Source organism: Neophocaena asiaeorientalis, unplaced genomic scaffold (assembly GCF_003031525.2).
Source record: "Neophocaena asiaeorientalis asiaeorientalis breed wild unplaced genomic scaffold, Neophocaena_asiaeorientalis_V1.1 scaffold492, whole genome shotgun sequence".
In the NCBI taxonomy this organism is placed as follows: domain Eukaryota; kingdom Metazoa; phylum Chordata; class Mammalia; order Artiodactyla; family Phocoenidae; genus Neophocaena; species Neophocaena asiaeorientalis.
This window is the reverse complement of record NW_020171985.1, coordinates 309418-322862: the sequence shown is the minus strand read 5'-3', so window position 1 is coordinate 322862 and position 13445 is coordinate 309418. Positions and strand designations below refer to the sequence as shown.

Sequence of the window (13445 nt, the reverse complement as noted above, 5' to 3'; positions counted from 1 at the left end):
ACAGCCCAGCCTTTGGGGAGGGGGGACTGCCTGAGAGACTGGTTTCTGTCTAGCCTGACTTAGGGCACTGATGGCACCCAGCATACTCTAGCTGCCTGGGAGCCACTAAGAACAAAAAGAGCTGGGTGCTGTGCTGCTGCTTCACAGGACCCATGGTACAACAGATGGACACCAGAGAATGCAAGAGAGTGCCAGTTTCTGGAAAAAAAGAAACTGGAAAATCCCTCTCATCTGGAATCTATACATGAGTCCAGAGAAGACATATCCAGAGAAAAAATTTGAGAGGCCCCCAGAATCTATAGCCAAGCTGATTGGTAAAGGCCTTTCCCTGTACTAAAGCAGTCCATAAAGACTGGGATAAGAGTGTTTTTTCAAATGCAAGGATACCAACACAAATTACAAAGAACATAAAGAAACAGGTAAAATGGCCCAATACAAGAAACAAAATTAGTCTCCAGAAACTGATCCTAAAGAATTGGAGTCATATGAATTATCTGACAAAGAATTTAAAATAACCATCATAAAAATGCTCAATGAGCTCAGGAAAATGATGCATGAACAAAATGAGAATTCTAACAAAAGGACAGAAAATTTTAAAAGAACCAAATTTTGGAGCTAAAGAATGTAACAACTAAACTGAAAAAGTCACTAGAGAGCATTATGGATAATTCAAGAGCATTATGGATAGTCATATACAAAAGAATGAAATTGGACACTTCTTACATCATATACAAAAATCAACTCAAAATAGATCAAATACATAAAAATAAGACCTGAAACTGTAAAACTCCTAGAAAAAAACACAGGGGGAAAGCCTCATGACATTGGTCTTGGCAATGATTTCTTGGATATGACACCAAAAGCACAATGAAAGCAAAAACAGACAAGTGGGACATCAAACTAAAACTTGTGTGCGCAGCAAAGAAACAATGAACAGAATGAAAAGGCAGGGGACTACCCTGGTGGACCAGTGGTTAAGACTCCATGCTTCCACTGCAGGGGACACGGGTTCCAACCCTGGTCAAGGAACTAGGACCCTGTGTGCCACACGGTGCGGCCAAAAAAAAAAAAGAAAAGGCAACCTACGAAATGGAAAAAAAAATGTTTGCAAACCAGCCATGTATCTGATAAGGGGCTAATATCCAAAATATTTAAGAAACGTCTACATCTCAATAGCAAGAAAAAAATCTGATTTAAAAATGAGCAAAGAATTTGAATAGACATTTTTCCAAAGAAGACATACCAATGGCCAATAGGTGTATTAAAAGATGCTCAACATCACTTATCATCAGAGAAATGCAAATCAAAACCACAATAAGGCATCACTTCACACTTGTAAGGGTGGTCATTATTAAAAAACCCCAAACAAACAAACAAAAAAAACCAGAAATGACATCTGATAAAGGACTATTAACCAAAATATACGAATAACTCTTAAAACTCAACAATAAGAAAACAACCCAATTTAAACATGAGCAAAGACCTTAACTGACACCTCATCAAAGAAGATATACAGATGGCAAATAAGCATATGAAAAGATGTTCCACATCATATATCATCAGGGACATGGAAATTTAAACAATGAGATACCACTACACACCCATCAGAATGGCCAAAATCTGGAACACTGCCAACGACAGATGCTGGTGAGGATGTGGTGCAACGTAACTCTCAATCATCACTGGTGGGAATGAAAAATGGTACAGCCACACTGGAACACAGTTTGGTGGTTTCTTACAAAATTAAACATACTCTTACCTTACAATCCAGCAATCCCACTCTCCTTGATATTTACCCAAAGGAGGTGAAAACTTATGTCCACACAAAAACCTGCACATGGATTTATAGCAGCTTTATTCATGACTGCCAAAACTTGGAAGAAACCAGGATATACTTCAGTAGGTGAATGGATACATAAATTGGTACACTGACCCCATAGAATATTATTCAGCACTAAACAGAAATGAGCTATCAAGACATGAAAAGACATGGAGAAACCGTAAATGAACACTAATAAGTCAAAGAAGCCAATCTGAAAAAACTACATAGTATATGTTTCCAACTAAATGTCATTCTGGAAAAGGCAAAACTATGGAGACAGTAAAAAGTTCAATGGTTGCCAGGGGTTAGGAGGAAGGATGAATAGGCAGAGCACAGAGGATTTTTAGGGCAGTGAAAATACTCTGATACTATAATGATGGATACACATCATTATACCTGTGTCCAAACGCATAGAATGTACAACACCAAGAGTGAACACAGAGGTAAACTTTGAATTGGGGGCAATTATGATGCATCAATGTAGGTTCATCAGTTGTAACAAATGTAACACTCTGGTGGGGGATGTTGATAATGGGGAGGCTGTGCATGTGCGGGGGCAGGGGGTAAGGGAAATTTCTGTAACTTCCTCTCAATTTTTCTGTGAACCTTAAAACACCTGTTTAAAAAAATTAATTCTTTAAAAACCAACAGAAAATAAGTGTTAGGGAGGATATGAAGAAACTGGAAACCCTGTGCACTGTTGGTGGGAATGTAAAATGGTAAACAGTATGGAAGTTCCTCAAAAAAGTAAAAATAGAACTATCATACAATCTAGCAATCCCACTTCCAGGTATTTACTCATAAGAGTTGAAAAGAGGATATCAAAGAGGTATTTGCACTCCCATGTTCACTGCAGCATTATTCACAATAGCCAAGAGATATAAACAACCTAAATGTCCATCAACAGATGAATACATAAAGAAAACATGGTGCATACATACAATGGAACATTACTCAGGCACAAAGAAATCCTGTCATATACAACATGGATGAGCCCTGAAGATAGTATGCTAAGTAAGTCAGTCACAGAAGGATAAATACGGCATGATTTTACTTATATGAGGTATCTAAAGTAATCAAGCTCATAGAAGCAAAAAGTAGAATTTCGGTGGTTGCCAGGGGCTAGGGGGAAAGAGAAATGGGAACTTGCTGTTCAATGGGTATAAAACTTCAGTCAAGCAAGATGAAAAAGATCTAAAGATCTGTTGTACTACACTGTGCTCATCGTTAACAATACTGTACTGTACACTTTAAAATGTGTTAAGATTTATCTGATGTTATGTGTTTGTATCTACAATAAAGAAAATGTCCTTAATGAAGTAGTGAAAATTAATTTTAATAAATCCTAGCCCTGAGAACATGCCTTTTTTAAAAATATGTATTTTTAATATTCTATGTGACAAATTGGAAAGTATACATAAAACATTTCTGTCACACACCAAAATACCATGGTTGTCTCCAGGAAAATCACCTATACGACTGTTTGAATTCTGAGCTGAACTAGCTGCTTTTTCACAGAACACCATTTTTACTTGAAAGAAATGACAAACTATGGTTATTCGGATTTGGGTCTTTGGCAGGCATTTTCTCAAAAATGAACCAAGAGAGCCAGTCACTTCAAGAAAAACAACTGAAAGTATTTGTTGCCAATGAGAAAATGTAAAGTTTCAAACAAAAATTAGAATTTTGGAAAACTTTTATCTGGCACCATGGACTTGGCTAGTTCCCAATTCATAAAAACTTTCCTGATAAGTTCAGTGATGATACTAAAGAATGTGGGGGTTTTTTATATTATACAATGTATTGTGTCAATATTTGGAAGTGCTGCATCATTCAGTGAACCAATATTTTTCCAAATGACCAATGCATGATGTTGCAAAATAATGCATGGGTAAAAGACAGATTCCAAGTAAAAGAGAGACAATTGGATTTCAATTTAACAAAGTACAAAAAGTACACTGATATGGTTTTGGATTTGGCATTGCAATAAACCATTAACAAACTACCACCTGACAAATTTTGACATGATATCAAAGAATATCTACAATTATCTGAAAAGGTTACTAAAATTCTCCTCCTTTTGCCAACTATTTATGTGTAAGGCTGAACTTTCTTCATATACATCAACCACAACAATATATTGCAACCCCTACTTCACAGCACACATAAAAATCAACTCCAGTTAGATAAGACTTAAAAAGGGAGAGCAAAATAATGTTTCCAGAAAATCATAGGATAAGTTCGTTAACCTGAAAATGGAGAGAAACTAGTAAACCCAAAAAAGTACTAATCAAAAAGTAAAAGATTGATAAATTTAACTACATTAAAATGAACAACTTCTGCTCATCAAAAGTCACCACCATAAGAGTAGAAGTACAAGCCTAAGAATAACAAAAGATATTTGCCACACATACAATGTAACCCACAAAGGGGACAAATACAGACTATAGAAAGAACTCCCACAAATCAATGAAAGAAGTGCAAACAATCCAAAAGAAAAATGGGGAAAAGATATAAAGAGGCATTTCACAAAAAACCAGAAATCCAAATGGCCAATAACACAGAAAAAGACGCCTATGCTACTACAAATGAACGTATATGCTAAACAAACAGACTCACAGATATAGAAAACAAACTGTGGTTACCAAAGGGGAGAGGGACGGGGGGCGAGGGGAGGGGGAGACAATTTAGGAGTATGGGATTAACAGATACAAACTAATACGTATAAAATAGATAAGCAACAATGATATACTGTATAGCACAGGGAATTATAGCCATTACCTCATAATAACCTGTAATGGAGTATAATCTGCAAAAATACTGAATCACTATGCTGTACCCCCAAAACTAATATTGTAAATAAACTACACTTCAATTTTAAAAATTGGGGAAAATGCCTATGAAAATATGAGCCCCAAGAAAATAACATTAGATACATATTATATTGACCAAAAATTTACAGTCTGACAATATTAAATGTTAGCCAGGATGTGAAGGTGAACTCTCATACACTGCTGGTGGGAGTATATTTTGAAATAGTTTGGCAGTACCTAGCAGAGCTAAAGTTAATCACAATCTAGAACCTAGCCACACATACAATGTATGTATTCTACAGTTCAGTATATATCCCACAAGAACACATGCTGTGTACACTAAGATACCTGTATAAGAATGGTTCTATTGGCACTGTTGGTAACAGCCAAAAGCTCAAAACAACAAAATTGTTCATTGGTAGCCTAAGAGATAAATTGTGGTATAGTTATACAATGGAGTATCTTTTAACTATGAAAATCAAAGAACTGCAAATACTTGCAAAAATATGAATGATTCCTAAAGACATAATGTTGAGCAATAGCAGCCAGATACAATAGAATACGCCCTCTATGATTCCATCTATATGAAATTCAAGAAGAGCAAACTTAAACTTATTTGGGTAGCAAAACTGTAAATAAAAACTAGAGAAAGCCATAAATGTCAGTTACCACAGGGGAGATAAAGAGGGTGCAATCAGGAAGGGGGACTATGTTGACTAGAGCTGGATATGAGTTACATGGGTGTGCATCTTACAGTGATTCTTTAAGCTCTACATTTAGATTTTATGTACTTTTCTGTATTTTTTTAATTTCACATTTCAGAAAAAGAAATATTCTTATTACAAACTGTACAAAGCTCTAACGAAAAAGAAGAGAACCAATGAATGCGCATGTTTCTCACTCTTTTATGTCTAGCAATGCTCTTTCCATAGTCAATAAAACAAGTAACTTTAAGACTTATAGAATATGCTTATATACCACATCTAAGGTGAAATATGATGCCACATGACAATCATCCACAGAGAGATTATCGACTTTGCAGATTATGCATGCCCTTGCAGTTCACCTCTGTGTCTTGATTATTTCAATACTTCTTCATCAGAATGAGCAGGGTACAGTTCAATAAACTTTTCCCAGTCAACAATTCATTTGTAGGTCTCACAAAATTATTTTCAAAACCAAAGAATAAAAATACCTTGTCACTGAAGAACAATTACTAAATTAAATCTGCATAGTTTGAAAATCTCATTTAGTTATTAGTTTTTAACCAATTCCTATTAAAAGAACAAAAAAAAATTTTTCAGAGAGCACCTTAGAAATGGTTAAATAAGCTGATTTAAGTTTGACCCCAAGTACTTTCAACTACTTCTGAGAACCAGATAGGCCTTCCAATGTGTTAAGACAGTGGGTAAGCTTTTAATTTCTCAAAATAAGTCAAACCTACCACAAACTTACCTCAAATAAAAAAAAAAATCAATCTTCATTACATTAGGCAATACAAAAATATCTGCTTCAAGACTATCATCAGAGAATATAACCTAAAAATGTCTGATATCTAGCTCCTTTTTTGTTAAGAGTAAATATATAAGAAGGTGCATCAAGGCTGCTTCAATATTTGCTATAAAGTACTGAAACAATTCCCCCTTGTGGTTCTCACTGTCCCCAGAGGTTCGTTTCCCTTTAGAATGTAGTAGCAGGAAATACTGCATCTTTGACAGAAGAATGCAAGGGAAATCAAGTAACTCATCTTTCCCTTCGTACCCAGGCTACTAAAAAGCAAGGTCAAATATTCCTTCTTACAGTGAATGTGTTTGCTTATTCACATTTTCAATAGCTTCATTTTCTATTTGTTTTAATAAGCTTAATGCAAATGTCTTTTGTTATAATCCTTCCAGTGGGGAGGGGGGAATGTCAGTGTTCCAAATCCCACTTAATCTAATGGTACAGTCACTGTTACATAATTTTTAAAAATCATTGAAATGTAATTTCATCTTGTCAGTCACAAGGCCACAAACATATTCATTAAAGGATGCAGATGATAATGTCATCATGAACTATTAATAAGCATCTCAAAGATTTGCTCAAATTGTGTAAGGAATCACTGATGGGTTATTATGATAAGGCAACTTACTTGTATAACAGATACTTTTGTTTCCCTAGTATAAAACACTTCTGCCTTAGTTGTTGGAGGAAACTAAAAACAATCACTAAGAATTTTCCCCCAATCAGTAGATTTGTCCCGGCTCTTCCCCTAAGTAATTCACTAACAAAAGTATCCTTAAGTATCCTAAGTATCTTTAAGTATCCTTAAAGAAACAATTCTGTTTCTGAATGTTGGGTGTCTTACTACAGCTCTTATACAGTTTTAGTTCTCTATCGTAAATTTTAAAGGGAAGAAAACAAAACTACCTCCAACAGTTGCCCATTTTAATGTGGTTTTAAAAATAATCAAATGTTCTGCCTCGGTACAAATTCAAATGATTATTTTAGTCCTTTAATAACCTCCAAATAATTGAGTTTACCATTTTTTCCACTTTTATAACAGTTTGGTGCTACTGTGGAGATGCTACCTCAGGCCCCTGAGAACAAAGAATATACTTTCTGTCAAATATCTGTGAAACTTAAACTGAATAAAATGTCTTAAGTTCTTCCAAGAACTTAATGTTATTTTGCAAATACTCTTTAACATGAGTATTTGGCTTTCCGTCTTACTTGGTCCTATTTTCCAGTAAAAAAAAGAAACACAACACAAGCCTGCACTACTTGATTATGTTCAACATCTCAAAGTTGGCTCTACATATAAAAAATTGATGTCAATCTGTGCTTCAATTAATTTTTAAAAACAACAGAAAAGGTTACATTTTGTTAAGCAAGTGCTACCTCTATTATCATTGATAGAAGAGAGGCATAACCCACAAAAATGAATATTGGGACATGTAGTTTTATACTGAAAGATGCATTTAAGAAAATGAAAATATGCACTTATGAGGAGGAAAGGGAACAGGAAATCTTAAAAAAGACAACAGAAGCTCCTGCACACAAGTACATTAATAGCACTCTACCTTAACTAAAGAATAATTTAATTTTTCTAGCAAACAAAGAAAGCAGTAGCCTGGAAAAATGTTCTGATACTGCTATAACATTTTCTGAAGAATTTCTCTTACCAGGGAAATAAGACCAAGACTTATGAACACAGGTCAAATGAGAAAACAAATGCCAAATGAAAAGTAAGACATAAAGAAATGGTTTCAGATAAAGCTTCAGCTGAACTTAGAACACCTTTTGAAGAAAAAAAAAGACTTAAATACTAACACTAAAGTTTCTTAGAATGATTATTTGCTATAAACTCCCTCCTCCAACTTCCCTCCAAAAAATTCGGGACAGACAACATTTAATGAACATCCAAATGTACTTCCATAAGTTCTGGAATATGTCATCTAGTAGCAGAAGAAGAAAAAGAATGGCACCAAAACATTTGGCGATTAAATTTTAAAACTTTATTATAACTACCAATAATTAATAAGGTAACACCCAACAAAAATTTCTAATTGATGTATAATTTTTTTAAAAGAAAGAATTAAGTTCTTTAAACAGACAAATAGATGATATTCAACAAATATAAGTATTTCAAAATTAAACTAAGTATTGACATGGGGCTAACATCTTCAGATTAAGAGCTTGGAATATAAATCCTCCATTAAGGTTGCTTGTGACACAAAGAAATGCTGAGCTCACTGTGTTAATCATGCCTACTAAAAACAAAATTCTCCCCTGGATCTACCAGTACATGCAAGTTTATTAGCTTAATCGTGGCAAACCCTATGCTAATATGAAATCATCAAGAAACTAAAGCTCTAATTCCAAAATTAAAGTGATTAAATCCATATCTTGCATATGTCGCAGAATTTCAGAGTTTGTATTAAGATGTGAAACTCTGAAGAGCAGATCTAAGTGTTACTGGAAAGGACAATTATGTTTTGGTAGTCCTCCTCTGTCCTTTTGCTATCTCTTGGAAAAGATCATTTTAAGAATTCTGTAATTTACCATGAAAAACATAATCAGTATCTCTGGAAACAACAGATTAGCTAAGTATGTGATGGACCCTTCAGATAGGCAAAATACAGTTTTTCTTTTCTCCCTAGTTACTTAACAAAATTTATTCTTCAAAGCCAAGACTTCCCATCTTAATAGACAGTTGCTTTTCATGAGGCACAATTAAGAATTTGCCCTCTCAAAGTTATAAAATATCCCATACATTGCATATGTTCACTATGCTGCTGAAGTTGACTACAACTCCCAGAATACAGACTTACACTGCTGAGACAGACAAGAAATGAACTAATACCTCATGAAACATATCATGCAGTTTTTAAAAAAGGTAACTTTCAGTCAAGTTAAAGCTCATCTGCTAATTTATCTCATTAAAAAGGAAATATCCACCCAAGATATAATTTTAAATACTGGTCATATCTTAAAAGCCAAATATATAAATGGATTCATTAATAATTTGGTGGCACTTTTTTTTAACATTTCCAGTTGCTGGTTTATATTTTAAGAAGCTGTTTTTCAGACAAAAGAAAGGATTTTTTGTAATATATTTATAATACCATTTTTTCTAATAAAATGAAAATGCTAACTCTATCTTTAGCAAGATACAAAAAGTTTTCAAAGAGGGAAAAGAGGTCCAGTATATGAAGACTAAGCACTGGATGGTGATTTCTTTGACTATTTCATACAACTAACAACTATTTAAACTATTTCATTATTGTCACACAACTCTCTTCATGTAACAGAACAGAGTTATAAAACTGACTAAACTGATCTGGATCTACTATAGTTCAAACTACATTCCACAAGCCATGCAATAACTACATAAACGTTAAGTCCTAATAGCAGTTTTGAAGCAGCTCTTCAAACACAGAAATTATGATGGGTAGCATGGATCATGTAAATATACATAAAGTGAATCCAAAATTCCATTTTGACTAGGTATTTCGACTTCCTACATGACTTTTTCTCCAACCACTGCCAGTCAGAAGCCAAGCAGAATTTCCTACCCTGAATACCACTCATTCTAAGATGGGAGTCATAGTAAAACTGTCAAAAACAGTTAGCTAGAAGGAGGAAGCTGAGCAATCTACAGATGACAGTCCCTAAATAACTGTTGGCTTTAAAAGTAAACAAAACAACAATGAACTGATTTATCCGTTTTGGGGGGTTATCCTAATCTAATATAGATGAAAATGATGGTTTGGTTTGGTAACTTCCCATCCTGCCTTCCTTGCACACAAGAGACTTAATAGCTATTTGTTAACTAGCAAGTACAAGGATTTGGAAAATGTTCCTAACAGTTAAAAATGAATGCTTATCAAACAGACTTCTCTGGCAGTTAACAAAATAAGCTCTCTAAGCATATGCTAGAAAGGCTATGGGGGGTGGGGGAAGGACGGGGACGGGAGGGTTGAACCAAAAGAAAACGTGAGACAGTCCCCACTCTTCAAGGGTCTCTCAATTCGTTGGAGTACAAGAGTATACATGAAAGAGTCAGAGACTAATTAATTGCTAACCTGAGTGGTACAGACTTTAAGTGCAAGAGCTGTCCAAAGAAGTTTAAATATCTAAAGATTGGAATAATATTACTTTTAATAGCTATCACTTGAGTACTTACTATAAGGCAAGTGCTTTACAGGCGTTATTTAGTCTTCACAACAATGCTTTGAGTACTTATTATTCCCAATTTACTCAAGGGGAAACGGTCAAAGTGGTTAAGGAACTTACCCAAGGTCACTCGGCTAGTTAAGTGGCTAAAACTGCCGCTTACCCAGGCAATCCAAGTCTAGCGCTCACACTAAGACTTCATAAGGCAGCGCGAGCGCGGCAGCGGGGTGGGGAGGGCCATATAGGCTGGCGCTATTACACGCGCAAGATCGGCCGACGCATTCCCCACGTACGTTCCAAGTAACGAAGTTTCAGAGATCCGTATCTCGCGCCAGCAACCGTAAACTGACTACGGAGATCGGCCGCAACCACGGCAAAAAAGGCTAACAGGAGTTAATCTAAGACGGGGCTGAGCTTTAATTAATAAAGCGATTCAGAGGGAAAAAATTGCAGTAAGTTATTTGTTTTAAAATCTGGGGTTTGTTCCGCCGCTTAAGAGAATTTTCCCCCCGAGGCAGGGAGAGCTTAAATTCGGGGCAAGGAAACCGCGGTTATAGCAAATTACTGTTTTCTGTATTACTGAAAGGAAAAAAAAAAAAAACCCCAAGTTTTAGGTCTACAGGAAACGCGTTATTCTAGGTACACGAGAACCTTGGAGAGTTGCCAAAATTAGTTGTAGTCCCAGGACAAAATGGGGTTTAGGAACATTTAATGACGAAAGTTGATTCCAACCCGAAACGGCTCTAAGGTGAAAAGACGGAGCAAAGAAATGCCGGTAGGTCTTCGGGGAAAGCGGCAATCCTTGCTACACTTCGCCCACGGGCAGCGGCGCCGCGTGAGGCCGGGACAGTCCGAGAGACAGCTCCCGAGAGGACGAGAGGTCCCAAGCGGGGTTCTTCCCGAAGCCCCGGGCTTCGCGGCGGCGGGCGGAGAGGAGGGGAGGGAGTCCGGGACGGTTCGGACTTCGGGCAGAGGAGGCGCCGGGCTCCAAACTGCGGAGTCGAACGGGTGCAGAGTAAAGAAATGGGACAGACTGAAACTCCGAACCCTCCCGGCGCGGCCCCGTGAAGAGAAAGGAGCCAAGTGAGCTCAAGCGATGAGGGGGACAAAAAGAGACGGAACGAAAGCGCAGGGACCCGTAGGGACAAAACGGGAGTTCCGCTAAGAGGCTAAAAAAGACAACCTCCGGCCGGCAGCGGGGCTTTCTGGGAAGCCGGGAAAGGCAGGAGGTCGGCGGCGACTACCAGCACCTCTCATCCCCGAGTTCGAAACTCCTAGACAACCATCCACACCCGCCACCCGGATGGGGGAGGGGACACCTCTTCCCCACCACCACCTCCCCACAAATATGAGAGCAAGGCTGACGGCCGAGCCCAGCCCGGCCGTGCGCCCGCCTCCAGCCCGGACACTCACAATTCGCCTCTCCCTGATTTCTCCCAGTTCTTTATCCACTCTACGGGAACCAAGACAGTCGCGGCCGCCATCTTCCCCTCACTAGTAGCAGAAACCCGGATGTGTAGCACGCGAGCGAGGGGTCAAAGGGGAGCACCGCCCACGAGGAATGCCGGGAGCCGCGAGTTCGGTTTTCGATTTCCCGCCCCACTTTCCGCCCCACTTTCCACCCCACCCTGCGGAAGCCCGAGGCCCTGTTGCCAACCAGGTGGCTGGGACCCGTGGGTCCCATCGCAGAGTGAGATGTCACTGAAACTGAACAGTGTATATTTTCTAATGGGTGGCCGGGCCCTCTGCAAACCTTGCCCCCCCCTTCCCTTTAGAACAGGAAAAATGCCATTCCCAGGCCAACTCGTAGCCTTTATCTTCTTCCGTAGCATCTACTCCAGACCACTAATTCAAAATTGTGTTTTTTAAAGCACCTAATATGTGCTAGACACTGGGGACAGAGAAATAATAAGCCATGATGCCTACCCTCAACGAGCTCAGTCCGTGGGGAAGACAAACATATAAGCAGATCAATTACAATACACCCCGCTGAGATCAAAGAAATTAATTGGGGAAGAGGCAGCCGATTACTATGTGCCAGGCATTCTGCTAATCCGAAGGATACAATCTTAGGAGAAAGATAAATCGGCTCTGGGAACCATCAGGGCTGACAGCTACCGTGTCTGCGGCTGTCATTGTAACCTTAGGCAAAACTAGAGGGCGCAAGTACGAAGAGAAACGAGTTGTTTACACTACATAGTCTGAAAGTACTCCCGACGAGATAACTTCGTATTTCAAAGGGCGAAATAGAAACTTTACGGTCGGAAAACATGGCCGACACCCTCCTAACTCTGATGAATATAAGCATCCTTATGTATTAAACAAATGGGCGTCATATGCCTCCTGATGAGGTGCTAAGAAAAACACTAACCAATTTTGTAGTATTCATCATGCCAAAATTCGCATAACCCGAATTTAATCACGAGGGAACATCAGACAAGCCCATATTAAGGGACAGTCTACAAAATTACTGGCTTGCACTCTTCAAAATCATCAAGGTCACTAAAGACAAAGAGAGATTGAGGAACTCTTCCAGATTAATGAAAACAACAGAACAACTGATCCCCAGCCAGAAAAAAAAAAAAAAATTTTTTTTTATTTTGCTGAAAAGGGCATTCTTGGGACAGTTGACCAAATTTGAATATCTGTAGATTAAGTAATAATATTGTATCAATGTTAATTACTTGAGTTTAATACTCGTTTTGTGGTTATGTGAAAGTCCTTATTTAAGAAAATATGAAGTATTTAGAGATAATGGTGAACCATGTTGCAACTTTAAAATATTTCAGAAAAAAACGATAGGATGATGAGGCAAATGTAAAATATTAACATTTTAGGAATCACTCATTTTAGGAATCTGGGTGAAGGACTGACAGATTCTCTGTTCTATTTGTGCAACTTTTCAAAATAAAGAGGTTTTAAAAATACATGTTTGGCTGAAAATTTACAAAATACAGACAAATGAAATGAAGAAATCCTACCACACATATATTAATGTATGAACTTTAGAACTAATATCTAAATTTGGCAAGTTTTACCAAATGGACTAGGTTTATTTGCATTGAAAAACTGTTCAGGGGATGGGCTGTATTTAGAATCAGTTGGGGAAAATGCTACATTGTTTATGATTGTTTTTCATCAGCTATATCTAG

The 13445-nt window shown here is 37.5% G+C and overlaps 1 protein-coding gene across 10 annotated transcripts in view; it reads right to left on the bottom strand.

Moving 5' to 3' along the window:
- Positions 1-11781, bottom strand: part of THOC2 (THO complex subunit 2) — a 99530-nt gene extending 87749 nt beyond the window's left edge. For all 10 annotated transcript variants that reach the window (XR_003003523.1, XM_024747099.1, XM_024747114.1 and 7 more), the window contains exon 1: positions 11707-11781. Coding sequence is in view for 9 of the 10 variants with exons in the window: in XM_024747099.1 (XP_024602867.1) it covers positions 11707-11777 (71 nt within the window). In the remaining variant the exon portion in view is untranslated. The remainder of the gene's footprint in view (positions 1-11706) is intronic.
- Between the last annotated feature and the right edge of the window lie 1664 nt (positions 11782-13445).